This window comes from Marmota flaviventris, chromosome 10 (genome assembly GCF_047511675.1).
Source record: "Marmota flaviventris isolate mMarFla1 chromosome 10, mMarFla1.hap1, whole genome shotgun sequence".
Lineage (NCBI taxonomy): Eukaryota > Metazoa > Chordata > Mammalia > Rodentia > Sciuridae > Marmota > Marmota flaviventris.
In genome coordinates this window covers 36,505,145-36,532,662 of record NC_092507.1, presented here as the reverse complement: position 1 = coordinate 36,532,662, position 27,518 = coordinate 36,505,145, and the positions used below count along the sequence as shown (strand labels likewise).

At 51.5% G+C, this 27,518-nt stretch overlaps 1 protein-coding gene and 1 long non-coding RNA gene across 6 annotated transcripts; one reads left to right on the top strand and one right to left on the bottom strand.

Annotated features, from left to right (window-relative positions):
• The first annotated feature begins 1,474 nt into the window (after positions 1 to 1,474).
• Pdzk1ip1 (PDZK1 interacting protein 1) lies at positions 1,475 to 24,547 on the top strand. 5 transcript variants are annotated; one of them, XM_027937569.2, is made up of 6 exons: positions 1,475 to 1,492; positions 18,172 to 18,329; positions 18,999 to 19,173; positions 21,667 to 21,775; positions 23,455 to 23,550; positions 24,123 to 24,547. In XM_027937569.2, exons 3-6 carry the CDS (start codon positions 19,107 to 19,109, stop codon positions 24,196 to 24,198), a joined length of 348 nt encoding a protein of 115 aa, XP_027793370.1. In that variant the 5' UTR covers positions 1,475 to 1,492; positions 18,172 to 18,329; positions 18,999 to 19,106; the 3' UTR covers positions 24,199 to 24,547. The 5 variants fall into 5 exon arrangements, with proteins under 5 accessions (XP_027793370.1, XP_027793372.1, XP_027793373.1 ...); XM_027937571.2 differs by lacking the exon at positions 1,475 to 1,492 and adding an exon at positions 2,262 to 2,868 and having other exon boundaries at positions 18,203 to 18,329; XM_027937572.3 differs by lacking the exon at positions 1,475 to 1,492 and adding an exon at positions 2,734 to 2,868 and having other exon boundaries at positions 18,172 to 18,225.
• On the bottom strand, positions 22,928 to 27,518 carry LOC114094415 (uncharacterized). Its single transcript, XR_003583028.3, has 2 exons — positions 27,210 to 27,518; positions 22,928 to 23,283 (listed from the first exon to the last, which is right to left on the bottom strand). It is a non-coding gene; the product is annotated as an uncharacterized lncRNA (long non-coding RNA).

The window sequence follows — 27,518 nt, the reverse complement described above, 5'->3', positions numbered from 1 at the left end:
TGAGGCCTTCACAGGTAACTCTGGTTCCTTTGCAGTGAGCCTCATTTATCTTGCTAGACTTTGGTCTTAGCTGCCCCTGCCCTCAGGGAGCTTCTAATCATTGCTAGGAAAGCAAAGACAGGATTGGACTTGGGATCTGGCCTGTAGGGAAGCTCCTCAGTTTTTGAAAGTCTCTCTGTGCTTCTCCCTGACTCAGGTGTGGAGGTTCCTGGGTAGATGAGATGGTGAGATTTGGCCCTTGGGTGGTAACTGGCTATGGATTTTGGGTTTATAGGCTTGAGAAGCAGCAGGATGGAGGGACCTTCCATGATGGGAGGGAGAAAGTAGTGTTCAAGACTAGTGTTCAGGGTGGAGGAAGTGGTGAGTCAAGTCCTCACCATTTGCAGTTGAGTGGTCATGCAAAGTTCTGAACATGTTGATTGAGTTTAGTGACATGAAGGATACTGATGCCTGGAGTATCCCATATCCAGCACCACGTATCCCATAATGACAGGTAGGGCAGGACCAGCCCACCTGCCTCCCAGGACAGTGCCATTCCTGAGGCACTGGGGGCCTGTATCCCACAGGGAAAGGGCCACACCTGGGGCCTGCCCGAAGTAGCCTGCTGGTCTACCCAGCCTCTTTCTCACCACTCCCTTGTTCTCTTGGCTGCTGCTCTGCAATCCTTCCTTCTCTTCCAGACCATATTATTTTATTGTTTTATGACCTTCCATTTTGCACCTTTTGTTTCATTTCTTGTTTTATGACCTTCCATTTTGCACCTTTTGTTTCATTTCCCTAGAACGGCTCACCTGTCCTCTCTTCCCACTCACCTTTCATTTGGTTGACTTGTTCTCAACATCTGGGAAGCTGTCCTGATTCCATGGGGCCAGTGGCCTCCTTACCCCGTGGTCCCTGTTTTACCATAGTCCTGTATTTGTACAAAAGTCTACTTTTCTGCTTTCCCCCTGAAATATGAGCCTTTTGAAAGCAAGACCAGGTCTGATTTATCCCTTTGCCCTCAGAGCCTCAGGGTATACCTGGAATAGGTTCCTTTCAATATTTGCCTGGTGAAGAGCTTCCCAGCTCCGTTCTGAGGTCAGCAGGGAAGCGATTGGAGATGTGTGGGAAGTGAGCCGTTCCTATACAGAAACCACGCCACTGGGCTGGTCAGGGCCAGGCTACAGCTCTGCCCTGGGCAGGCAGAAATGTATGGGCTGCCTCTTCTGTTGGAGGGGGAGCTTTCTGGGGCTGGGCTGCAGCAGTCTGGTTATCATAGGCCTGGTGCAGGAGGTATGGAGGGATGAAGATGGGGGTATGGTGCTTATCTGATCCGCTCACAGCAGCAGCCCTGCCTTCTCTTGTTTTCCATGTTTGCAAAACAACTAACTGTTCCCCAGCAGCCAGCACTGCCCCTCCCACTGTACTGCTCCTGGGAGCCAGGCAACTTGGGGACACAGGTTCTGGTGCCTGGCAGTGTCCAGCAACAGAGGCTTGGCAATCATGAATCCAAGTAAGGAAAGAGATATTTCAGGATCATCTGGGTTTTGTGTGTGTGTGTGTGTGTGGTGGCAGGAGGACATGAGGTCTAGAGAGGGAAAGGGGCTTGACCAAGGTGACCTGGGATGGAATTCTGGTCTGTGTCCAGAGCCAGTGCTCCAGAACCTTCAGGAAGGAAGAAGAGACAACGAGTATAGTTGGTGTTCTTAGAACAGATGGGTCAAGGCTTTGAAAGAGATGGCAGCTCAGCTTGTCCCAGCAGTCTGCTCAGGAGAAATCCAGGTGGACAATGGAGAACTTGCCTGCAGAGACTGACAGGATAGGATCAGAGGTGGAGGACAGTTGATGTGGAACCAGTTCATGAAGGGTGGGGTCGGCACGGATGGGAGGGAGCAGGAAAGGCAGCTGGACCACAGGATGAGTCTGCTCTTTGGGATCAGAATCACCTGGGTTTAAGTTCCATCACTGCTACTTAATGTACTGGCTGTGTGACTTAAGTGAGTCACTTGACCTTTCTTTCCATTTCTTCACCTGTTAAATGATGATACGAATACTCATCATCCAGGACTGTCATGGGATTTCAAAATGGTATTTGTCAAGTGCTGTATTTTATAGAAAGCAGCCATGATTATTCCTGGAAATGGGGTTGGGATAGAGCTGTCCTTGGGAATGCCAGAAGAGAGAGAAGGAAGAGAGGACAGGATGCAGGAACATTAGTCATCCCCAGCAGCAGAACTTCCTCTGGGCCTGCCCCATGCTCAGTAATGCTGGGGATCCAGCAAGGGACCATCCTGCCCCTGTCCTCAGGGGCTCACAGGCTGGATAGAAGTGGGGTGTAGGGGAATGGACATAGAATATTAGAACTCTTGGAGTCAAGTACTGGGAGAGAGAGAGTGGCTGGGGGAGACAGCTGCGGCAGCGGAGGCCTTAAGTCAACGTTTGCTGAACTGAAAGGGCCTGAGGAGTAGGCGGTGGAAGGCTTCCTAGAGGAGTTGCCACCACCTGTCCTGAGTTCCAGCATCTCCCAATGGTAGAGGCCAGCTGCTCCAAGGATGACATCTTCTTTCCTGGATCCCATACTCCTGCCCAGGCCACCTGGAATCAGGCGGGGCTGGGCTTCTGGAACTAATGATGGCACTCTGACGTTGCTTCTGAATCCTGCTTTCTCCCTCCACTTGCTTGGTCCGAGCCCTGCCTCCCTCCCCAGCTCCTGGCCTCTTCTGTCCACACAATAACAGGATGTGATCCGTTCGAAGAGAGGAAGTGGGGAGGACGGGCAGTGCTGATAGCGCCGTTCTGACTCTCCACTCTTCCCCTCCCCTGCGGACCAGCCCCTGGAGCTGCCTCCTCCTGCAGGCCTTGTCGGGCTTCCCCGTGGGTCCAGCAGGGGTAAGTGTGAGCTCTTCAGGACCAAGCAGGCTTGTTGAAGCCTACAGGGAGATATACACTGACTACACCCTCTGCAGGGCCTGCCTCACTGGACAAGTATTTTTGGAGCTTCTGGAACCTGAGGGTGTGCAGACAAATCCCTCAGCTTTCACGTTAGCAGGGCTCCACCTGCCCTGCAGCTTCTCCAGGTTCACATGGGCCTGATCCAAATCAGTGGATGATAGAATCCATCAAAAGGCTCTTGTCAAAGGCTGGGGAGTCTTGCACAGCACATGGGGGCAATCTGCACAGGGGAGGAAACTGAGGCTCAGAGAGGCAAGGGACTTGTCTAAACTCAGTGTGGACTGGGAGCTAGGCAGGAGCTAGAATCTAGGTCTCCTGGTGCTCCATCACCCTCTATAGGCCATTGCTGTCTGTAAGAACTTTCTGGGATGATGGCTAATATGGTAGCCACTAGCCACCTGTAGCATTTGAGTACTTGAAGTATGACTAGTGTAACTGAGTACTGAGCTTTTAATTTTGTTGAATTTGAATTAATGTAAGTGCAAAAGGCCATATATGGCTAGTGGACAGCACAGCTTTAGACTCTGATTCATTAAGTCATGTTCATTTCTTGTCACCTTTGCTGAACTGGGCAGCACTAGGGACACAGATCAGCTGGGTAGCTGCAGCCATGTATTAAGTACTTCCCTTGAAGTCGACCAGGGGGGAATCTGACTCACCTAGGGGTCATGGAGCCTTCCCATAGGAAGCTGGTTTTGAAGTCTGTGAAGGAATTGATCAGATGTGCAGAGAGCAATGGCATTTGGGTAGCAAGAGTAGCATGAACAGAGGCATAGCACTGGGAAGAGCGGGGTATGCTCCGAGGCTGCCAGCTGTGTGGCTGATGAGATGTGTGTGGTGGAAGCATTGGAGCTGGACAGGCCTTGGGGCCAGGTCACTGGAGGCCTTGACTGCCATGAAGGTGATGGGGATCCACTGAGTGTTGCGAGCAGGTAGGAGGATGGTCAGATCTATGTTTCTGAGACCTTGGGGATAAAGCCATTGGGGCCAGAGTGGAGTCAGGAAGACCAATGAGGAGTCAGAGAGCCATACTCACCACAGTGTGGCAAGAGGCTGGGAAGAGCTTCCTGCTGCTGCCAAGCCATAGAGACTGGACACACTTATTACCAGGACATAAAGGCAAGGGGCTCAGGAGAGCTTGAAATTGTACTAGAACCAAGCCCCAATCAGCTCTTGCTTTTCCCAGCCCACTTTCCCAACCTGTCTTCCCATTCCTGTGAAAACCCACTAGTGCCCTAGGGGGGATAGAAGCCCAGGCGCTGGTGGGTCAGAAGAGATTTTATATGGATCTTTGATGAAGAGCAGGTTTTGGGAGAGTGGTGTTGAGGGCTCCTAGGTCCCAGACGTGGGAGGCTCAGACAGAGGACATGAGTCCCTAAGGGGGAGCCTATCCTGCACTCTGAATTGCAGTTTATGTCAAAGACTGACTCTTCCCAAGAACCCAGGACAGAGGACAGTACTTTCACTTTACAGATGAAGAACACTGAGGTCTTAGAGATTGAGTGATTTGTTCAAGATCAAATGTCTAAATGAGAATCCTAGCTAGAATTCTACCCCTGGCTGTTTGGGGAGCCAGTTCCTTACTCTTACAGCAGGTGAACCCCTGAATACTATTGAGGTCACTACTGGCACAGCCCAGCCCCAGTCATTAGGTTGGGACTCCTCTGAGGGCAAAACAGAGAATGACCCTCATGTACTAGGGGAGGATAGGTTTGTCGATATGTTATTTAATGAGTTTCCTGATCTCAGGGAGACTCAATGTCTCTGACTCTGTCTCAGTCAAACAGATGATGATCTGACCATAACATCACCTCTCTCTGCATGGCCCCCACCCCCTTGCCATCCCATGACAAAGTCCCACAAGACCCATGACTTTCTGAGACCCAGTGGAGCTATGAGACTGAGTTGGAAAACCCTTTCCCACCCTATGTCTGGGGATAGCATAGCCAGCTGAGCCCCAGGGCTCAGGGTCCTCAGTCAGTCCTTCCCAGCTCCCCTGCTGCAGCTTGAGACCTGTGGTGCTCCTGGGTCCCAGGCTCTCTGGGCTGGGCCTTCTGCCCTCTGGCTGTTCTCACACAGCCTGGCGGAGGCTCCTCTCTCAGAGCTCCCGCCCCTCTCTCCAGCAATCCTCTGGGAGCTGCACGCTCAATGGGCTATCAGGCTTGCCCATCACTCTCACGCCCCCCTCCACTACCCCTGAATAGGTGGGATCCAGACAGATACAGGCACTCCCAGCCCCAAGTCCCCAGCCAATCTCTCCCAGGACCGCCTGGGACCTCCCAGCTCTGACGTGCTACCTGCCTTACCAGCTCAGGACCTGCAGGTTTTGGTCACACTGACAGCCTGCCCTTCTATTGTCTGGCAATGCAGTCTAACCCAGGTACCAACGTGCTAGGATTGCCTGGTCCATGCTGCTAGGATTCTGCTCTGTGAGTCCAGCCACAGGTGAAGGTTAAGCTCCCTAAGACCCACAGTGGGAGTGGATTTCGGTGACTGTGTGCTTCTCCCCCTCCCTTCGGCTTGGGTAACTGCAGCAGTTTCTTGTGAAAATGCAAGGAGAGGCCTGGGGAGGGCAGGACAAGCTGGTGGTTGCCTGGCTTGTTTTTTTTTTTTTTTTTTGGCAGGGGATGGGGGGCTGGCCATAGGCCCCTTCAGGGTCCACATCTGCTGGGTTGGGGCTCCGCCAAAGACGGCTGACTGGTTTAGTTGCCCGGCTGCCGCGGGCAGGGAGCTGGCTGGCAGGCTTTCTGCAGGATGCTAATGAGGGCAGTCACAGGCGAGGGGGGGGAGGCGCGCTTTTGTCCTGCACTTGTCCTTGGTGGAGGGTCCTCAGAGGGAGACAAGGGGCCCTCCTCAGACCCAAGTGTCCGTGATTAGCCTGCCATCACTCACTTTGATGGATCCCAGGGCTCTGGGGGGTGTGGACAGAGATGGGGAGGGACAGGGAGCAAGCCAATTCTGTGCCGCCATCCCGTGATTCCCAGTGAGTGTCCTTACAGAATCGCTGCTTAATCCTGTCTCCTCCACCCTCTTCCTTTCCCACTGTGAGCCTTTGCTGTACCTGTGATGTCCTCTCCAGGCTCACATTGCCAGGAGTGGATCTCTGGATGAGGTCATCTTAGAGCCTGCTTCTGCAGGAGTTTCTCCTCTTTCCAAACTCACAGAGCCATGTCTGGGTTTTCATCTGCTGCTTTTCATCTGCCCATATTTTGGTCCTGGTGGTCTCTTCCTATTTGTCTGTGAATTGCTTAGTGCTGGCATGGTGTGTCACTGATCACTAGTGGCTTCATCCTGCCCAGGATGGGGACCCGCACCTAGGAAGTGCTCAGTAGATATTCACTGAATGATCTCAGGGTGGTGGAACACAAATGGATCTCAAGCTTCATTTTGCAGATGGGGAAGGATGTGTGACTTGTGCAAGGTCACACAGAGCAATGAGTGACTCAGTCTCCCAGCCCCACTCAGGCCTCCTTGAGAGCAGGGCTTCTCAAATTTTGGTTCAGGGACACCCAAGGAAAGAGGAGAGGATTCAGGTAGGACATAAACATGAATGGGGAAAAATAAGCCCTCTGTATTGCCACAACCTCTGACAGAAACTGAGCCTCTCATCCTTTGCTGATGTAGGCACATCACAGCACCCTGTGGCTGAGCCGTGTCTGGCTTTTGTTACCAGTGGAAATTGTGTCCTAGCTATGGTAGGGTAACCTTAGGTATCATTTATGACTATTCCCAATCTGTATGGTAGGTATTAAATTTGTTGCTAGATCTTGTTATTTAATCCATTAATAAAGGGGCACACATGGTCATTATGTTGTAAAATCTTAAGACACTTTGACAATTATATTTCAGTACCATTGATTTTCCCTATGCTTTTATGTATTTGGGAAATTTATTTTACTTTATTTGTGATGCTGGGGACTAAACCCAGGGCCTCTCACATACCAGGCAAGTGCTCTACCCTTGAGCCACACCTCCAATACTAAGGTATTCATTTTGAAAGGGATCACAGACTTTACCACTCTGCCCAAGAGGTCCATGGCATACAAAAGCTTAAAACCCCTGCACAAAGGAACATCCCTGGTTGACTCTTCAGCCCAGAGACTGTGTCTTTGATCCATCTTTTGCAAAGAAGGTTGGAGGAGATGTAGACACCTGCTAGTGTGATTGGAAGAGGCTCGGGGTAGGGGTCAGTCCTCCAGCACCACCCCCTTGTCCTGTCACTTTTTAAACGTAGCTGCTATTTACTGAGTACCACACACATGCCCATCACTGTTCTTAATACTGGGAATAGAGCTCTGAACCAAACTTTCCTTTACAGAGGGTATGTTCTTGATGGAGAGGTAGAGAATAAACAACATAAATAAGTTAAATAAATAGTGGATTAGATGGGGGTAAATGACAAGGAGAAAAATGAGACTAGTAAAGGGAGTTGGGAGTATGGGAGGGAGGGATTTGCAATTTTAGATTAGATAAACAGAAGGGCCTCAGCAATGAGGTAACACTGGAGCCAAGACCTGAAGGTGATGAGGCAGCAAGCCACATAGTGTGGGGAAAGAGTATAATAGAGGAGAAACCAGCTAGTGCAAAGGCCCTGTGGCCCAAGTGTATCTGGCATGGATAGGAACTGGCCAGGAGGCAAATGTGACTGGAGTAAGAGAGGAGTGGAAGATGGGTCTAAGAGGTACCATGTAGGCACTCTGAGACATTGAGAGGACTTGGGCTTTTACTTTTCCACTGGAGGAGTTGGAGTAGGCCAGAGACATGCACTGACTTAAATTTCTGGCTGCCATATTGAGAGCAGACTGAATAGGGGCATAGGCAGAAGTGGGGAGACCAGTGAGGGGGTTGTTGCAATAAGCCTGGTAGCAGATGAGGGGGCTTGGAGAGAGCACAGCAATGGAGGTGGTGAGACCTGTTAGAAGTCGGGGTGTATTTAGAAATGCCAGGAGCATTTACTGAGCGTTTACATCCAGCTTTTGGGGGTGTATCCGAGGGGAGGGCAGAGCCAACTCTGAAGTCTTTGTGTGAAGAGCTGAAGGAGGGGGTGCTGCACAGGAATGGGAGGCCCAGGAGCAGTTTTAGCATCTTAGTTTTGAGGTGCCTGTCAGGGGAGTGGTCTGGGCTGGAAGTGTAGCCTCGGGAGGTATTAGTGTCGGGATGTCGCGTGTCATGTGAGATGGGCTTGGTCATGGGCCTTTCAGTGGACTCTAAAAGCGCTGGACCCTGTACTGTGTCACCTTGCCCTCCCACAAACCCGGAGGAAGTGCTAGAATCACCCCCATTATACAGAAAGGAACACTGAAACCCACAAGGGCCAGGGCCACACTGCACAAACACTGGCAGGAAAGAGCAGATTTGGGATGCCCACTTACATCTGTCTTATTTAACCCTCGAGCTTTTAACCCACACCACACTATTGCAACTTCTTTTAAGCCTCATGGTTTTTCCTCCTTCCTCCTTCCTTCATTCTTTCCTTTCTTTTTTATCTTCAAGATTCTTACTTTTGGCTTTCAGGTAAAAGCTTTGGGAGAGGTCTAACTGTAGTTGGAATTAACACTTGACCTTTAAAAAATTCTTAAATTTTTGGGGGGCTGGGCATATGGCTCAAGCGGTAACGTGCTCTCCTGGCATGCACAGGTCACAGGGTTCAATCCTCAGCACCACATAAAAATAAAATAAAGATGTTGTGTCCACCGAAAACTAAAAAAAAATATTAAAAAATTCTCTCTCTCTCTCTTTCTATCTTAAAAAATTCTTAAATTTTTTATTATGCACATTTTTATATATGTGAAGAGTGGATAGTATGATAAATGATACCAATCCATCACCTCATTGTTTTTGTAGTAAAATGGGGATGCAATACCCACTTCATACTGGGAGGAATGAGTAGGAAGTCCAGAGTTGTCCAGTGTCCACAAGTGTCAGCATGTGGGAGATCATCTTTCTTATCTACCTCTACCTCCCCACACTCCTTGTCCCCACAACGGATCGTTATGAAACAAATCTCAAACATCATTGCTACTTCATCTTTAAATTCAGTTAATATCTTTATTACTTGACTTAATTAAAAATCATTACTCTGTCAGGTTGTGTGCTGTTTTTTTTTTTTTAATTGGTTGTTCAGTGTGCTATGTTCTAGTAAATTCCTACTCATCTTGCAGAGCTCAGTTCAAATCTTACCTCTTCCTGGAAGTCCTCCAGGATCCTTTTTCCCCCCAGGAGTTCAATGGCTCCTTACTTGGGGTTCAGATTGTATATCTCCCTCACAGCACTCACTTTTTTAAAACTTGATTTCTTTTCATTTCCTTTTCTTTCTCTTTCTTTCTTTACTTTCCTTCTCCTCCCTCCCTGCCTTCCTCCCTCCCTTCCTCCCTTCCTCCCTTCCTTCCTCCCTCTCTCCCTCCCTCCTTCCCTCTTTTCTCCCTTTCCTTCCCTTCCCTCCCTTCCTCCCTCCTTTCTTTCTTCTTTCTTTTTTTCTTTTTTGGTAGCAGAGATTGAACCTAGGGAAGCTTAACCACTGAGTCATATTCCTAGTTCTTTTTATTTTGAGGTCTCGCTAAGTTGCTTAGGGCCTCACTAAGTTGCTAAGGCTGGCTTTGAACTTGTGACCCTCCTGCCTCAGTCTCCCAAGTTGTGGGGATTATAGGTGTGCACCAACATGCCCAGCTGATTTCTTTTATTTTATATGAAGAGAAAGTATAATACAATGCTCAAGAGCTTCCAGATCAAATTAACTTGGATTAAAATTCTGGATCCACTTACATCCTGAGTTTAATTTCTTGGGATCTCATTGTTTTTGTAGTAAAATGGGGATGCAATACCCACTTCATACTGGGAGGAATGAGTAATAAGCCCAGAGTTCTTTGCACACGACACATCAGGCACATAGTAAGTATTCCTTCTAGAAGTTACATGTCGCACTCACCATGCTGAGCCGGAGGGCAGGGCAAAGACCACTTTCTATGTGTGTCCTGGTACCTGGGAGTCCTGGACAGAATGGTATGGAGGGTGGCCTCCAACTGGCCAGCAACCAGGCAGGCTGGACCCCATGGCCCTACCTGGTAGAGAAGGTTCTCTGGTGAAGAGATGCTCTGGTTTTACTCTTGAGCTAATTAAGTACAGTAAAAAGCTTATAAGTGACTCGATTTTGTCTTTTAATGTATACTTATTTTATTCATTTTTAAGCTACAAGTTTATCCCTCCCTCCCCCATCATCAAACATTCCTCATTACAGAAACTCTGGAAAGAATATAAAGAGAAGGAAAAAAAAATCACAAGGGCCTGGGGTTGTGGCTCAGTGGTAGAGCGCTTGCCTAGCATGCGTGAGGCACTGGGTTCAATTCTCATCACGGCATATAGATAGATAAAAATAAAGGTCCATTAACAAATAAAAAATATTTTACAAAATCATGAATTCAGCACAGGTGGCCAATTAATATTTTAGTGTATTTTTATGTTTTTTTCTCATCTGTGAAATTTTAATTGCATTTTGTTTAATTTTTAAATCTGTCTTCAGCTTTTTAAGGTCATTTTAAAGTTTAAATTCTGAGGGGCTTGGGGTATATCTCAGATAAGAGTGCTTGCCTATCATGGGCAAAGCCCTGGGTTTAATCCCCAACACTGCAAAAAAAGAAAAAAAAAACATTTAAAAATGTAAGTAAATAAATAAAAACAAATAAATAAAGGACTGGGTGTGGCTTCTAGACTGATCCAGAGTGGTCAACATGTAGCTTGGCCCACACCCTGTTACACCTCTCACTGCCCGCTGGGGCTTCTGTCATGAGAAAGGACTGGCTGGGGACAGGGCAGTGTGGCTCAAACGCTTGATACCCTGTTTAGGTTTGGGTGTTTCTTGCATTTACCAAGTATTCACTGCTGTGAGGCCTTCAGATGCATTATCCTCTGCTGATCTGGTGGACTTTACTGGGAAACAGTAAAGTGGGGTGGGAACTTTGATCCCAGCTCCCTTCCTGGACCTCAGGGGCTCCATCAGTGAGTCCATTCACCCCTCCTCTGGCCCTTGTCCTGCTTTACCTCCTTCTGCAAGCTCACAGCTCCTACTTGCATACCTCCAGTGGCAGGGAGCTCGCTACCTTTCAGAGTCATCTCAGCCATCACTAGACAGCCATGGGAGACATCTTTGTCTCACTGAACACAATCCAGCTTCCCTGTGACTTTTCTTATCATCTCCATGTGCACAAGTTTTCTCTCTAATCTGAAAAAGCTCCAAAGATATATAGATAGAGATTCCCCCGAGGCTGCTCCTCTTCAGACTGAAAAATCTCAGCTCTTTCAAATATTGAATAGATTAATGACAAAATTAACAGCAAGTGAAGACAAGAGTTTTAGTTAGGATGAAAAAAAAAAATCAGTTCCACGACTCTGGTGCCCTGAAGTGAGAAGCAGCAACTCTGGGGGTTCTATTAGGAGAGGTATGAACTCTGTTATTTCTTCATTTTCCCTTCAGTTGAGATGGACTCAGTCCCCACCCACTTGAGGGTGAGTCCTGACCCAACTTCGCCCTTCCCTCTCCTGGGCTGTGTCATCTTTGCCCAAAGCCTTAATCTCTGTCCATAATGGTTGAATTCTAAGCCTCTATTTCCAGTTCAGATCTATCTCTCCCCTAAATGCCCGGTGGAAACACCAAGCTTTGTCCTGAGATGTCCCCAGGCTGCCCCTGGACCCAGCATCCTTGCCCCTTTGCTCCCTGCTTGTCTCCCTCACCAAGTCACGCATCTCCCCAGAGCAGGGCTGTAGAGCTGTGCCTGGCATCGAGCAGAAGGAGAGAGGTTTGCTAAACACATGAACACCTGATGGATTCTCACCTGGGCCCCACGGGCCATTCTTCTAGTTTTCTTCAGTTGAAAAACCAGTAGAGACATCCAGGTGCTGCCTGTCAGAGGACCAGGAGCCGTTTTGACTCTGGACCTCTGAATCCCCTACTTCTTGTGTGATCTGGAATATGAGGGAGAAGCCAAGGGGAACTCAGGGACTTAAGTTTGCTCAGCTAGATGAGCTTGTTGCTTGTCCTGATTGTGCCCCTTGCATGGTCTTTTCGTCCTTTTCTAGTTATCTCCATGCATGCTTTTAATCCCAGGCGCCACCACCCCTCTCTTGGATTCCTTCCAGAGCCTGCTCCCTGCTTTCCAGGCTATTCCCCAAGCTGTGCATGGAGACACCTTGCTGAAACGCATGGCTGCCCATGTCATGCCCTTGCCTACAACCTTACCGTAACCTTGCATTATCTGTAAGGTGACGATCACACCACCCCTCTCCGGCATCCCTTCTAGGGTCCATTCACTGCAAGATCCTCAGACCTCTTCTGCTCTCTGCTCCCCAGTGGGGTTGTTCCCCATCATTGACAGCAGCCTTGCTGTCTGCTCCCCCCAGGCTGCTCTTCCCACCCTTCTTCCACCATGGAAGCTCTTCTCTCCCCAGGTCCCTCCCAAATCCACATCTTAGCCCGGGTCTGACCTCCAGACTCACCACCTCCAAACCAAACTAGGAATCCTGCCCCTCCTGCTCAGAAAAGCCTCCTCCTGCAGTTCCCCCACCTCATCTAGCTGAGCAGACTTAAGTCCTTGAGTCCCTCCTTGGCTTCTCTCTCATATTCCAGATCATATTGATTTTATCCTCAAAATAGGGCTAGACTCACCCACACATCCCCAGCTCCATAGCTCCTCCCTGACCTGAGCTGCTGCCGTCTCTGGCTGAAGCTTGCATGAACCTCTTCCAGACAGGGGCCTCCCTGTCCTGCTCTCCTTGCTCCTCGTAATCCCTTCTCAACCCAGCAGCCCAATTATGTTTCTTGTGATCAAAACTCTCCAGTGGCTTCCTGGTCTCCATTGGATTAGAAGCTAAAGTCCTTACAGTCACCCACAGAGTCCCAAAGGAGTGGACCTCCTGCAGCCTTCCCAACCCCACTCCCCACCTCCCTGCAGTCACTTCCCCGAGCCACACTGACACTCCCTCCATGATCCTTTCTCAGGGCCTTTGCACTTGCTGTTTTCCTTGCCTGGAATCCTTTCCCCTCCAAGAGCTGAACACCTTCCTCACCCTCAGCTCTGTTCAGAGGAGCCATCCCCGTGAATTTACATATGTCAGCAAGCCCTTCCTTGAGGACTCTCTGCTCCTGCTCCTGTCTGGGCTTTTCTGTACTGCCATTAGACCTGCTTCATCTACTTATTGTTTGTTTCCTGGCTCTAGAATTTGATTGCTCTAGAATTTCGGCCCATGGGGACAGGGGTTTCATTGTGCTGTTCCCTAGCATACTGAACAGCGCCTGGTCCTCAGGAGACTCAGTAAATACCTGTTGAATGAGTCGTAGACTTACCACTACCTTCTCCTGACCTCCCAGACTAGATGGTGTCCTCATTGATATATTCTTGGTGGCCATACACCTGTTTTGAAACATTTGGCACAACTGCAATTACATAGCTGTATGAGGTGAGCTTTACCTTACATCACTACTGGACTTCCAGTCCTCTAGTGGACACTAAATAGGTGTTGTATGAATGAATGAATTAAAGTAAGTCAGAGTGTTATTGGAGAAACTGCTCAATAAGCAGGTGCTCCAGTCTCAGGCTGGTTGTAGGGATGGCCCTGTCCCTCCTCATTTACTGTGTGGCCTTCAGGTGGTCCCTTCACAGTTTCCCCAGGTGAAAAATAAGTATCAAGATCACACTATTCAGGATGAGCTTTTAGGCCAGAAAAGACTGATTCTGGAAGCCAGCTTGGTTCTGCTGCTGGCCTGGAGCCCTGGATGGGGGAGCAGGGGTGTGCTGGAATCACTGGGCAAAGATTTGGCCTTGGGACCTCTGCTGGCAGGCTGACTCCTGGCCAGGGGCCAGCCCTTTAGTTTCTTGGCTGGGTGAGTAGGTAATGGGAGGGGTTGATTGATCTTCTCCCACTGGGGGGTCCTGGCCATAAATCTCCCTGGCCCAGTGGGGTCGCCTAGGACCCAGGAGCCACAGCCAGTACATTCCTTGGCTTGGCTGGCTCCAGGCTGGTACTTTCTGCCCCTTCCAGCTCTTACCACTGGGGCTCTCTGTGGGGGTAAATACCCATCCAGTCATCCAGAGGGTAGAGAGAGACAAGGAGACAACTAGAGCTAACATGTCTGATTCATTCAACGACCAGCCTCTGAGCACTGCTGTCTACCAGACCAGAGGGAGGCACTGCATATACTGAGATCTAATTTCACAAAATATTTGTTGAGTGTGTATGTAGTCACTGTGCTCAGTGCTAGGGGTGAGATGGGAGCTATTAATAGAGTAAATATATAAGTCAGGAAGGAATTGCAATTCGTGACTATGTCTGTGAAGAGATGAGCAGAGAAGACTCAGAGGTGGGTGAAGGGAAGCCAAAGGAGTCTTCTTGGAAAAGTGACCTTTAAAGCAAGACAAGGAGGATTAGCTTACTGGGTAGTTAGGAGGGGAAGAGTGCTCCAGGCAGAGGGCAGAGCAAGTGGGGAGCTGGCCCAGATGCAGGAGGTACTGGGGCCAGATGAGGTGGAGAGAAGGGGAAGGGCAGATTGTCCCACTCCTCAGGACCAGGTCAAGAAGTCCGGACATTATTTTAAGGGCCACTGGAAGCTATTAAAGTGTCTAAGCAGAATCTGTTTGAATGAGTACAGTGTCCAGGAGCTCTCAGGCTTGCAAGCAAAGACAGTAATGAGGTGAGGCATTGTAAGAAGGAGTGAAGGAAGCTTCTATCTGTGCTCTGAGCACCCTGCTTTTACTCAGTCTGAGCTCTCTGCCTGGATCGCTTTCCCCACTCTGTCTTTCTGCCTAATCCAACATTCAATCAACTTTTCCCTTAGCATCACCTCTTCCAGGATGCCTTCCTTGACTTTTAGTGGTCATATGCAGATCTCCACTGCAGCCCTGGCTTGCCATGTGCATTGTCCAGCATCAAGGACTGCATCCACATCCACCTTCTCTTCTTCCAGATCACCCCATGAGAGGGTGAAAGTAGGGGGCAGGAGGGGAAGGAAGTTGGGGACTCCTCAGCTCTGTGCTGGTCCCCTACCTTCCCAACCAGTCTGGGATTGGTGCTAGATACTGCCACCTGCTGGTAACAAATGGAATTAGTCCCGGTCCATTCAGGCTTTTCTAACGAGTAATCACATAAGCTCTAGCTAGATGCAGGGCTTGTCTAAGGGGCCTGATGATTTCAGGAGGCAGAGCTGGCCTGGGAGTAGGTGGGAGGGATTAAGCATGGATAGAACAGCTGCTCTAAGGTGAGGACTCAGGGTCCAACCCTGGTGGCTGCTGAGGCCTGAGTCCAGACCCTGGGCCTAAGCCAGAGCACACTTACCACTTTGTTACCTCAGGGATCAGTAATGTCCACATAGCTGGGAAGATGACCTCCTCTCCTCTGTGAGGACCTCCAGGGAGCAGGGACCAGCCTCAAAGCCAAGTGTCCACCCACACCCCCCTTTTCCGGGACAACTTGCTTTGCTTTAAAGCCTGGGACTTTGACCTGGGAGCTGGGCTTTCCGCCTGTTGGTCACCTGCTGTCTTTCCTGCTCATCCTCCCCCTCCACTGCCCCCAAAGCATGGCTCAGAGAGTCCTTGCCTTGCCTTTATCCAGCGAGTTTAGTGAGAAAAGGCAGAAACTGTGTCTTGCTTGCTGATGGCAGAAGCTGGGCAGCTGCACTGTCTGGTGGGGCTGGGTGACGTCCTTGTCCACCTCCCCTTAAATCTCTCCACCCTTGGCTCCTCGGATATTCAATTTTTCTGGGATTTCATCCTCTTGCTCCATCCTGCCTCCTCTTCTTTTGAGACACTTGTGTGCTGGGGTTGCATCCTGGTCCCTGAAAACTCTCTCTCTCTCTCTCTCTCTCTGAAGGTCTTGCACTCCCATCCTGAATTACCATCACTGTTCACAAGTGTCCCTCAGATCTAACTCTCTTCTCCAGACCCAGGGATCCTGCTGCCTTCTAGATGCCTCCCTCTGGAGGGTCCGCAGGTACCACACACAGTACATCTAAGGCACCTGAGACACCACTATCCACTCAGCTATCCAAGTCAGAAACCTAACCAAGAGTCACCTCCTTCCTCACCCTGTCCAGCTAGTCACTGTTCTAGAAACCATGCCCAGGCTTTTCTACCAGGGCTCAGACCCACCCCCACTGCCACACCCCTGCTGCAGGCTAACACTGACTGTGTGGCTCCTTTGTGGCCTCTCTAGATCTCCCTTTTCCATTTCTGATGCCCATTTCATTTTCTCAAATGCACCTCTGACCATGTGACTCCCCTGCTTAAAACCCTTGCTGCATGTTTGTTAAATTCAACTTCATTCCTTACATTTCAACCAGTGATTCTCTGGCTGTTCATTACCACTCTCCAGACTGTGCCCACAGATTCTGACCCCAAGTTGTTGTGGGAGGGGGAGCAGCACATACATGGACAGGAGGCATCACTCAACTTTACCCAAAGTTCTCCTAGAGCACTTTGAGGATACCCAGTTTTAGTTTTATTTTATTTTTAAAATTTTCTTTGCTCTTTTTAGTTATACATGGCAATAGAATGTATTTTGACATATCATACATATATGAACTATAACTTCCTATTCTTGTGGTTGTACATGATGTGGAGGTACACCGGTCGTGTATTCATATATGATCATAGGAAAGTTATGTCCGATTCATTCTATTGTCTTTCCCATTCCCAATCCCCCCCCTTTCCCTCCATTCTCCCGTCTAATCTGGTGGAACGCCCCCACCCCTACCACCACCATTGTGAGTCAGCATCTGCATATCAGACAGAACATTCAGTCTTTGGTTTTTTGGGATTGATTTATTTCACTTAGCATGATAGTCTCCAGTTTTATCCATTTACTGGCTAATGCCATAATTTCATTCTTCTTTATGGTTGAGTAATATTCCATGTGTATATATACCACATTTTCTTTACCCATTCATCTATTGAAGATCACCTAGGTTGGTTCCATAAATTAGCTATTGTGAATTGAGCTGCTGTGAACATTGATGTGGCTGTGTCACTCTAGTATGCTAATTTTAAATCCTTTGGGTATGTACTGAGGAGCAGGATAACTGGGTCAAATGGTGGTTCTGTTTCAAGTTTTCTGAGGAGTCTCCATACTGCTTTGTAGAGTGGTTGAACCAGTTTGCAGTCCCACCAGTGATGTCTGAGTGTACCTTTTTCCCCACAGAAGATACCCAAGTTTTGGATGGTAATGGGCCCACTGTACTTGCATGCATGAGCGTGCGTGCGCGCACACACACACACACCAGGGACAAAACATGATTCTGAGTGCTCCCAACTGGCAGAACCATTTTGACATGGAAAAGGGTACCCAGTGGGTCCTCTGAACAGCAGTTTGACTTCCTCTGGGCAGAGAGGCTATGAAGGAGACTCCCTAGGGACTTTGCTCCTGGTCCGCCAGCTTTGCCTAGCCTTTCCTTTCTTTATGGGCAAGAAGTAAGATTTATTGGTGAATGTGAGGAAGGATGTGGTAACACGGTGGAAAACCTCACCAGTACAGGGTTTGCCATTTGTCCAGGAAACTATGGGATGTATTTGACAGCTGCCCACTTCTCTGCTACCATGTCTTCAAATCCATTCACATCAAACTCTGTAAAGCCCCACTGTTCTTAGGAAAGTTATGAACAGATATGGATTTTCTGGTGGCCAGGGAACTGAACTTAGCCCCATGTAGGGCCTCAATCACACACTTCTTGTTCTGTACCCATGTGCAGATGGACACTATGACTTGGTCAATATGAACCCTAGCCACTGTGCCCTGGGACTTTCCAAAGGCAATTTGAAAATCTGTCTGGGACCCAGATCAAGGACATGAAGAGCTCAGAGACATGTACATCCTTTGGGAAGCACCGTCTCCAAGGTCATACAAGGTCATACAAGCAACAGCGTGCACACTGCTGTACACTGCGTTCAGCCATTGCATACCAGGTTCCCATGAGGAGCTCCCAGCACCTAAGCTTCCCATAGTCCTGCTGTGGCTTGGGGCAAGGAAGACTAGCATGATCCCTGGCCTTGATAGGAACTTGGGTTATGCTTAGTCCCTGAGCTGGAGGGTAGACTGGATGCCATGTGATTCTAGAGGGATGTTTCGCCTCTTATGAGGAGTTTGGCTCCAGGATCAGGTGATAGCTGATAGGTGTCCTCGATGGTAGGTGAACCTTCCTCAGATTGCTCCTGGGTATAGCTTGGACCTCGGCACCTGGGGGTACCTTCTCTTCTCCCTCCACAGCAGCCTCTTCATACCTACTTCTGCCTCCAAGGACTGCTGGAGCCAGACCTGAGGGTAGGTGCTGAGGCCTTTGATCTAGCTCAGATCTTGTCTGAGGGAGACCTGCCACATCTCCAGGGACCACATGGGGCCAGGAGGAGGAGGTGAACTGGGTCCAGGTCAGTTGGGCTGGGAAAGACGGGGACTGGGACCTCAGCCCCTCTGTTGTGATTTGTGGGAGGGAGTGGTTTTAGGGAGCTACTGGGCTGGGCCAGGGGGTGGGGGAGCACTGAAACTGGGCTGTATTCCCCAGAGGGGAGCCCCAGGGTCTTGCTTGGTAAGGCAGGGACAGGTGAGGGGGAGAACAGAGAACAGGCCAGGCTCTGGAGAAAGTGGGCGGCTGTGAGCCTCCCTGCGCCTCTGGGGTTTTCCCTAGGCCCTGAGCCAGCCGCAGATTTCTTAATTCCATTGTATCCTTCCAAGAAGCTCCACCCACTGGACTCATTCAGTGCAGAAGAGACAATGTGTCACTCTTCCCCAGAGCCCAGCCCCACTGCCAGGAATGTGGAGCCCAGGCAGGGACTGTGGGGGCAGTATGGGGCTCCAGGTGTCTGGGGCTCTCCCCACACCTCCCAGGTCCTCAGATTCACCTCCTCAGCTGGTCTCTGAAGGAGGACCTCAAATGCCAGCTCAATGGGCTGGGCACGGCCAGGGAAACCAGTCCAGGGAAGCCAGTCCAGCCAGCTCATTTCCATGGGAGGGAGGGCAGTTTCTCTCCCCCGCCTGTCCTTCCCCCTCCTTCTCCCTCTCTGGCCCTCTTCCTCACTCGCTCCTCTCCTCCCCTCCAGGATCCGACTGTGCTCAGTGGATCTCAGGCAAACACCACCAACACCCCCAGCAGCTCCAGAAGCTCAGTCAGCAGCCGCGGAGGGAAGGCCCAGGAGCTACCTGCAGCCATGTCAGCCTTCAACCTGGTCATTCTGGGCCTGCTCACCTCAGTGCCACCTGCCAGCTGTCAACAAGGTAGCACAGGACAGGGGACAGCCTGGTGGCTGCAGAGAGGAGAGGGCTGGGCTGGGCACTGGTGATCCAGGGGTGGGTGGGATGGTGTCCTGGCTTTACCCACCCCCCTCAGCAGGTACCAGATTAGCCAGAGGAAACTCCAAAGGCACAGTTTTCTGAATCAGGTCCCTGTGATTTGTTTTCCACCTGTGAGAAGAGGTGACAAGACAGGGAAATGGTGGGTCTAGGATTTGTGGGAGGAAGAGCGGTTAGACCTGAGCAGGAACTGCCCTAGTGACGGCTGCATTCTGAGGGCTGGGGGCCAGGGGCTCTGGGGAAGGTAGGAGTGGGGCTCACACCTCCTCAGGGCAGGCTTGCTCTAGGCGAGGGGCCGTGCTGTCAGGGGTTTGCCCAAGACTTTGACCTGGTCCTCATCTTCTCAGCTTCCTGGGCTTGGGTAGAGAACAGTGCCCCTGTCCAGCTGTCTTTTTTGCTGTGTGGCCTTGATGAAATCACTGCTCCTCTCTGAAACTTAGTTTTCTCACTCATATAAGATGAGGATGGAAAACCTCACTCTGCCCACCTTCCAGGGCTGCTGCCAGGTCAGGGATGTGGGATAGCTTTGTACCCACTGAAGCATAACATCCCGAAGTCTGGGGTCCACCCGGCACTCTTAGGGTGCATCTGTGGCCAAAATCTGGTGACTTTGCAGTGGCCCTTGGATCTAGTGGGAACTGACAAAGATGATTCCAAGCTCTCCTGAACTCTCGTGTGTGTGTGTGTGTGTGTGCGCGCGCACGTGCACGCGCGCGTGTGCGCGTGTGCACGCACTCCAGCTCTGTCTCCCAGGTCCTGGAGGCCCTCTAGGGAACTGAAGAGACCCGAGGCTGAGTAACTTACATGGGTTGTAGAGCAGGGCAAGAAGGGACAGGATCCAGGCCATCCTTCTCCTGCCCCAGGTTCTGTCCCTTACTCTTTGTGCTTGCTCCAGAGTCGCAGGGGAGGAGGAACCAGAGGATTGTAGTCCCTCTTGTGTCTGAAGGGAGTTGGCTACAAGGTCTAGAGAAAGCAGGGAGGGGCCTCCCAGGGCTGCTCCCAATGCGTGAGCAATTATTTATTTATCTGAGAGAGCAATGTGCTTGTTTCTCTTGGGAGGAACAACAAATTAAAAAATGCTCATCTTTGTAGGATAACCACACTGTGTATCTTCTGCTATCCATGGAGCTAAGCAAGGTCTGACCTAGCCATAGGCCAAAGAGTTCCACAATCCTCCCTCCTTCCCAACACCTGCTAGGTTCAGAAAGAGTTCAAAGAAGAGGTGAAGCCTTCACTGCAGCAGGAGAGCTTTAGGGTAGACTCAAGGGAGGTCTTTTGAGTGACAGTAAGGTAGAAGGAATGTCATTGATGCCCAGTCTGGTCATAATATAGAATGGCTCTCAGAATATAAAATGGCTGAAGGATACAGACCCCCCACCCAGAAACCCCCTGTTGACTTCTGTTCCCTCCTAGGACCTTTACCTACTAAGTATCTCTCCTCTGCAGGGCTGAGCTCCCTCTGGTTCATGTCGCACAGTGATGCCAAGGAAAGAGAGGGGAGCTCTTTGGGGCTCCCTGTGGCCTAAGGGTGGAGATTTCTGGGACATCTTGAGGGTAGGAGTTGTTGTTAACAGTCAAAAAGCATAGAACAGGGGCTGGGATCGTAGCTCGGTGGTAGGGCACTTGCCTTGCACATGTGAGGCACTGGGTTTGATCCTCGGCACCACGTTAAAAACAACAACAACAAAATAAAGGTATTGTGTCCATCTACAACTAAAAAAAAAAAAAAAAAAGTGCATAGAACAGCATGGTTGGAGCATTGACCTGGTCTCTGGCCCTACTCCCCTTGAACACCACCCAGCTGGAGGAATCCAAAGGGGCTCAGGGTTGGAAGCTTCCTTCCTGGTCCCCCTCATCTCAACTCTGTCACCGCTCTGTGCGCCCCGACCTGAGCAGCTCGGCTGGCGGGATCTCACACCCTTGCAGCTCCTCCCAGCCTCTTGCCACGGAGCAGGATCTTCCAGATGCCCGCCCTTCTCTGGCAGTTTGGGGCCAGTTTCCAGCCTGATGGCAGTTGCAAAGGAGGAGGGGCCACTCCTAGCTGGCAGGGCCTGGGCCAGCTGTCCAGGGGAACTGCCCTTTGGTCCCTGGGGCCCAGCACTCCCTGGGGGGCCTGCACGTGACCCCTGGGGGAGGGGACGAGGCGCAGGGATCCAGATCTCAGAAACAGCACTCTGAGCCCCACGGCCTTGTGGGCTGCCGTGGTCAGGCATCTGTCTCTCCCTGGGCCTCTGCCCTTCTTTCCAACCACATCTCATGCTCAGTGGGGTCAGATGGGCCCTCATTGCCAGTCCTCTTACCCAGAATGTCCTTCGTGTTTCTGAAGCGGCCGGTGGCCCCCCACACAAGCACCAGCCCTTGCAGTGGGAGGCGCCTTCTGCCCCTGCTCTGCACTCAAAATCCCCCTTCCCTCTTCAGGTTTGGGGAACCTGCAGCCCTGGATGCAGGGCCTCATCGCAGTGGCCGTGTACTTGGTTCTCGTTGCAATTGCTTTTGCCGTTAACCACTTCTGGTGCCAGGAAGAGCCGTAAGTGCTGCCTGAGGGCCCTGGGGCTGGGGTCCTGAACAGGTAGGGTGGCCTCGGGACCACTGCTCTTGCTCTAGTAGTGGGGAGAAGGGCCTCAAAACTCTGGGTCAGGTCCTCTCACGGTGTGGAAGGGAAACTGAGGCTCGAGGTCACAGGGTGAGTTGGTGACTGTGGGAACTAGCCTCAGGCTTGCTGGCTCCCAGATGTGGGCTCTATTGGCCAGCTCTGGTGGTCCCTCCCTGTGAGTTTTGGGAAAATATCTTCTCTCCTTGGAGTCTTGAGGTTTCCTTTGTAGAGTTGGGATAGCAGCCTGGTCTTCCTACTGGAAAGGAAGTTCCCATCCTTTTCCAGGGTCAGCTGTGGAGCTCTTGGGTTGCAGACTGGACAGCAAACACAAGTGCACGTGCTGATGAAGGAGACTGTACAGTGCGCTGCCCTGGTCTGGGGGTGGTCAGGGAAGGCCTCCCTGATGGCATATGCATCCTCGAGCCTGGGGGAGGCAGTTACAGGACAGGGGGAGTACTCCTGGATGGCCCTGAGTTAGAGGCCTGGCACCAGGGCCACTGGGTATGAATGCACAAAGATCAAGAGTGCACTCTCATTTATCAGGTCAGGGCCTTGGGGCGAGGGCACATCTTTCCCAGGGCACTGTTTCCCATGCTCACAAAGGTGGCCCGGTGGCCAGGATGCCAGCCGTAGCCCTGCACAGCCTCAGAGGAAACACTAGTTGCTTAGTGGAGAGGGGACAGGGGAGGCCCAAGACGAGGCAGGCAAGGTGAGCAGGACCCAGGCCAAGAGAGCCCTTGTGCCTGAACTTTGAGCTTCATCTTGGTGCAGAGGAATTTTTAAAGCATGTTTTAAAGCCTGGGACACAGCCTTAGCAGTCACTCTGGCTGCCACTTGGCAGCTACACGGTGGATGGGGGCAGTCTGCAGGCCTGGGGAGCAATGAGGAGCCGGGGCATGAGGTTGGGATGATCTGGACTAGACGTGGCAGGTGTGATACTGAAAAGGGATTGAGTCTAAGAGCAGTCCAGGAGGTGGGCCCTTGGAGGCTGGTGGACAGAGACAGTAGTGGACCCAGGGGGATGAAGATCAAGGAAAATATCTGGGAACCTCACTGAGGCATAGGACATAAGCGGATGAACAGATCTGGAGGCAATTGATGAGTTTATTGGGGCCATGTTGAATCTGATTTATGTGGGATGTCCAAGGAAAGACGAGCAGGTGTAAGGGTCCCTGTGACCCTCACGAGAGCAGTTTTGGGGGTGAGGTGGAGCCCACACTGCTGTGAGTTTATGCTTGAATAAGAGGCTTTCTGTGGAGATGCTTCATTCCTCCACCGGCCAGCTCTCCTTCAGGGGCCGCTGATGGACCACGGATCTGCTCCTGATTCTGGGCAGACACTGAGTCTGGCTGTTCTGCTCTGAGGCCTGAGCTGAGGGTGGCTGGGAGGCAGTGGAGAGAGGCCTTGGACTCAGGGCAAATCTTGCAGATCTCTGGCCCCTACTGTGGAGCAGGAAGAAGAGTGTGAGTTTCCCTAGACAGGCCGATGGCAGGGCCTGCTAGACAGAGATGCTTGTCCTGCGCTTGTGAGAACCAGCATCCAGAATAGGATCTGCTCGGATAGGGTGAGGTGGGGGGCTATCAGTGGATGCTACTAATGAGCCTTGTCCCCAGGGAGCCTGGAAACGTGGTCATGACTGTTGGGAACAAGGCAGATGGGATCCTGGTGGGAATGGATGGAAGGTACTCCTCCACGGTGGCCAGCTTCAGGTGAGGTGCTGGTACAGGGCTGCTTGCCCTAGGCTCCAGGGCCCAAAGGGAACCTCAGGAGGAGGTGCTGCTGGAGGTGGGGAAAGAGGGTGGGGACTCCCGTGGGGAAGGGCTAATGAGGTGTCGGGGACTTTGTGGGGATCACCAGGCTCCATGGGCAGGTGAAGCCTCAGTTTGGTAAGAAGGCTAAGTTGGGGGAAGGCTACTTGAAAGGGGGTTCAGTGGGTGGATGGGGACTCACAGGCAGTGGGTGCTGTGGAGGAAAGGGGTTCAACAAAGGAAGGGATACCATGAAGGGATGACCCTGAGGGGAGAGGGCTCAGCGGGGAGGGAGTTCAGCACGGGGAGATGGGTGACCAGTGGAGGAGGATCCCAGGGAGGAGGACAATGGGATTCAGGGAGGTGGTGCTGAGAGGCTTCCTGTCTACATGCCCCAGCCCAGGTGTGGTCAGGAGAAGCCCCTCCTGGGAGTCAAAAGTTTATTCTACAAGATACCACTCTCGCCAGCACAGGGTGGGCAGGGAGAAGCGATGCGAGGCCTGCTGACCACCAGGCCCTGCCTCTTCTTTCAGGTCCAGTGAGCACAAAAATGCCTATGAGAATGCCCTGGAGGAGGAGGAGAGCAAGGTCCGCAGCACCGCCATGTGACCTGGCTCACGGTGGCCCCCAGCCCTGAGATTGAGGTGAATACCACCACCTGGCCACTGCCTTCTCTGTGCAGGAATCTACAGTCAAGGACTGACTGCCCAGCAGTTCTAGCCAGTCAAGGTTGGGGCTCAGACCATGTCCAGGTTGGGGTGCCGGTATGGCCCTCGCGTCTTCCTGGATGCCTCCCACCCAATTCAGAAGAGTGGATGGAAGACGCAGTCAGTTTAGCCTCCCGGGCTGCCTCCCTTTCTCCCCTATAACCATGGAAAGGACCCTTATTTCTGTGAAATAAAGACTTTTTGTACTTCTGGGGCTGAGGCTCAGAAACAGCCCCTCTGGCTTCCAGGGAGACCCTGTCTTGCTTTCTGAGTCATGATAATCACCTTCTGAAACCACTGTCATGATGGCCTTGGAGGATTACCCAGGAAGTCTCTGGGGCCACAGGGCGGCTGGGGCCAAGGGGGCCAGGCCAGGAGAGGTGAGGGCCATGTTGTGAGCTTATGTCTATGTCCTGGTGACCAGGCAGAGTGCCCTCCAGGAATGTCAGATGAACGCCCTTGTGTGGGAGAGTTTGGGCTCATTCTGACCAGAGGATGGGCCTTGCTCCCTGGGGTTAAACCCTTCCCCAAACCCTCCCCTGGGCAGGAGCAGTCAGGAGAGCTTCCCAGGCGGGGCAGGCCCTGGTGCAAACAGGGTACCCCAGCCTTGTCAGTTTCAAGGTGTGTCCTAGGTTCTTTCCTGTACAAAAGGCAGAAAGAGGGGATCAGAGAGCTAAGGGCCAGGGAACCCACCCACTCTACCTTGTTCCAGGGAGAGCCCCTCCTTCAAGTCTCACCCGCAACCCATCCTTCCTCATGCAGCACCCCACCCTGTCTCCATGATGCCTGGCATTGTGATGGGTTCATTCTTCTCTCATCCATCCAGCTCTACCTGCTTTCTCATTGCCCCTGTGTGCTGTGCGTCAGGCAAGGAAGTGCCAGGAGAGTCCAGGAAGAACTCAAGGAAGCTCAGATTTGAGTTCTTGGCCCCCTGACAACTTGCTCTGTGACCTCAGGAGAGTGGCTGACTCCTCTGAGCTCAGTTTCTTCTCTGTGGAAGATTTGGCCAGTCTCATCGCAGAGCTGGGGTAGAACTCAGTCCTCACCAAGGCCTGATTCCCAGTCCTGAAGTGGGTTGGGGGTCAGGTGATGGGTATGAGGCCGAGGAGGGAGGAGGCATGACTCAGGGCCTGGCTGACCCTGGGCCCTTGCCTCTGTGACTGCCCAGGGAACGGCTTCTGGCTCTTTCTCTCTGGGGTAACAACCCAAGACAGACTCACCCAGGAGCATTCTCAGATCCAAGGTAGTGGGGCTAACAGTGTACTTTGTCCTAATGTCTCCCCTGCCACCCATCTCATCCTGTCACAGCCATTCCTTTGCTGTTCCAAGGCTCACCCAAATACCCCAGGGAAGACTCATCTTAAACCAGAATTAACCTTGTCATCTCACTGGGGTTTAGGATGTGGCCTGCAGCAGAGGGAGTGGGGTGCAGCCACTTTGTTCCAGGCCCACTTCTGCTTTGCTGTGCAACCTGAGCCAAGTTATGTCCTCTCAGGGCTTTAGCTGTATGAATTGTGGCTGTTGTTCCCATGATTCCTACTCTAGGCTTTTGCTCATGTGGCCTCTGCTAGTTTAAACTCTGCCTGTTTTTTTTTTTTTTAATTTTTATTTATTTATTTTTAAATTTTTTTTTCTTTTTTTTTTTATTGGTTGTTCAAAACATTACAAAGCTCATGACATATCATCTTCCATACATTTGATTCAAGTGGGTTATGAACTCCCATTTTTTGCCCCAAATACAAGTTGCAGAATCACATCGGTGCCTGTTTTTGTTTTTCCTGGTGGAGGCTCCTCCCGCTCTGGGCAGGGTTCCTTAGCAACCAGCCCAGCTTCTCACTCACTGAAGGAGAGACAGGTTCCTAGAGGCTTAGTCTCTGCTAAGGCACAAACACCTTCTTTTTCCTTTTCAGCCTTCTGGTGGGGACCTTCTGATGGCCTGGATGTGATTCTCCTTGCATGGGGTCATATTTCCTCCCTCCTCTGATCCCAGCTGTCCCTGGGAGGTGAAGGTGGGTCAGGTCTGGTTCTCTTCCTCGGAAGGCAGAGCCACCTGTGAGGCATTGCCAGGAGGGGCCAGTTTCTGCCTGAACTCACCTTGCTTCCATCAGCCTAAGGGGACAGAAGGGGCATTCTGCTCTAAGAGCCTCCTTCCCCCCTTTCCTATTCTGTCTCTCTCAATTTGAGCAGGACCAGGATGATGGGAACCCTGGGGACCCCCAAGGGGACTGGACTGGAACTGACCTTACAGCCCCCACCCCCACTCCATGCTCTGACCAGAACGGCCAAGACCCCCAGTCCTTATCGCTTGTTCCCACCTGCCAGCCTGGCCTGATCATGGAGGGAAAGGAGGCTGGGCCGGGGCCAGGGCGGCTGCTTAATGACCCTCCCGGGGCCTAATCTCAGACTGGCAGCCGCTGAGTGGCTCAGGCTCGTTCCTGGAGGAGGCTGATAACGCACCAGCTGGACCCCCCACCATCTACTGGGCGGTACAACCAGTCCCCGGGGGCGGCCTCTGAGGGCCTGGGGCGGGGCTGGAGGCGCGCTGCCCACCCCTGACCCTGGGGGAGGGGATTAGGAGCTGCGGGAGTGACAGGCAAGGGAGGGACCGCTCCGAGCCCTGGGCCGCCTCCCGGGCTGTGCTCCGCCCGTCTTGCCGGCTCTCTCCGTCCTTTCTCTTCCCTGTAGGCCCTCTCCCGCCGTCCTGTCCCCTCTTTGTCTCTGTCAGTCTCACGACCTCTTGTTTTCATTTCCACCTTCCTCTCTTAGTCCCGTCTCCGGTCTCCCTCCCTGGCCTCTCCCCACTTGAATTTCTTCTGTTTCCAGCTGTTTTCCCCAGCTGTCCCTCTCACCAGCTTTTCCCAAACCCCAAGATTCCTGGAGGTCACCCCTTTGCCTGCAGGTCCCATGACTCACTGTTGGCGTCTCTAGCGGATCCCTTCCACCAACTCGCTGCCAGAACAAGCAGGTCTCCCAAACCTCGCTCTGGAACCAAGATGTTCTCATACTGTTGATGGCATTATCGCTTTTTCTGCTTCCGGGAATAGGGCTTGCATCTTTCTTTCCTCTGTCTTATCCCCAAAGTGTGACATTCATAGGGTGACATTATAGGTCATACCCAAGTTCAGGCAGGAAAAGAAAGCCTCCACCAGCAACCCGCACAGGTAGAGGGAGATTACAGAATTGGGACTGAAACTTCAAGAGGAACTTCCAATCTGGACTTTT

Bases quoted from the DNA above. Each gene is read 5' to 3' on its own strand.
- Pdzk1ip1 (XM_027937569.2), top strand. From the start codon at position 19,107: ATGTCAGCCTTCAACCTGGTCATTCTGGGCCTGCTCACCTCAGTGCCA. The intron at 19,174-21,666 runs GTAGCACAGGAC...TTCCCTCTTCAG, and splicing joins ACCTGCCAGCTGTCAACAAG to GTTTGGGGAACCTGCAGCCC. The intron at 21,776-23,454 runs GTAAGTGCTGCC...CCTTGTCCCCAG, and splicing joins TTCTGGTGCCAGGAAGAGCC to GGAGCCTGGAAACGTGGTCA.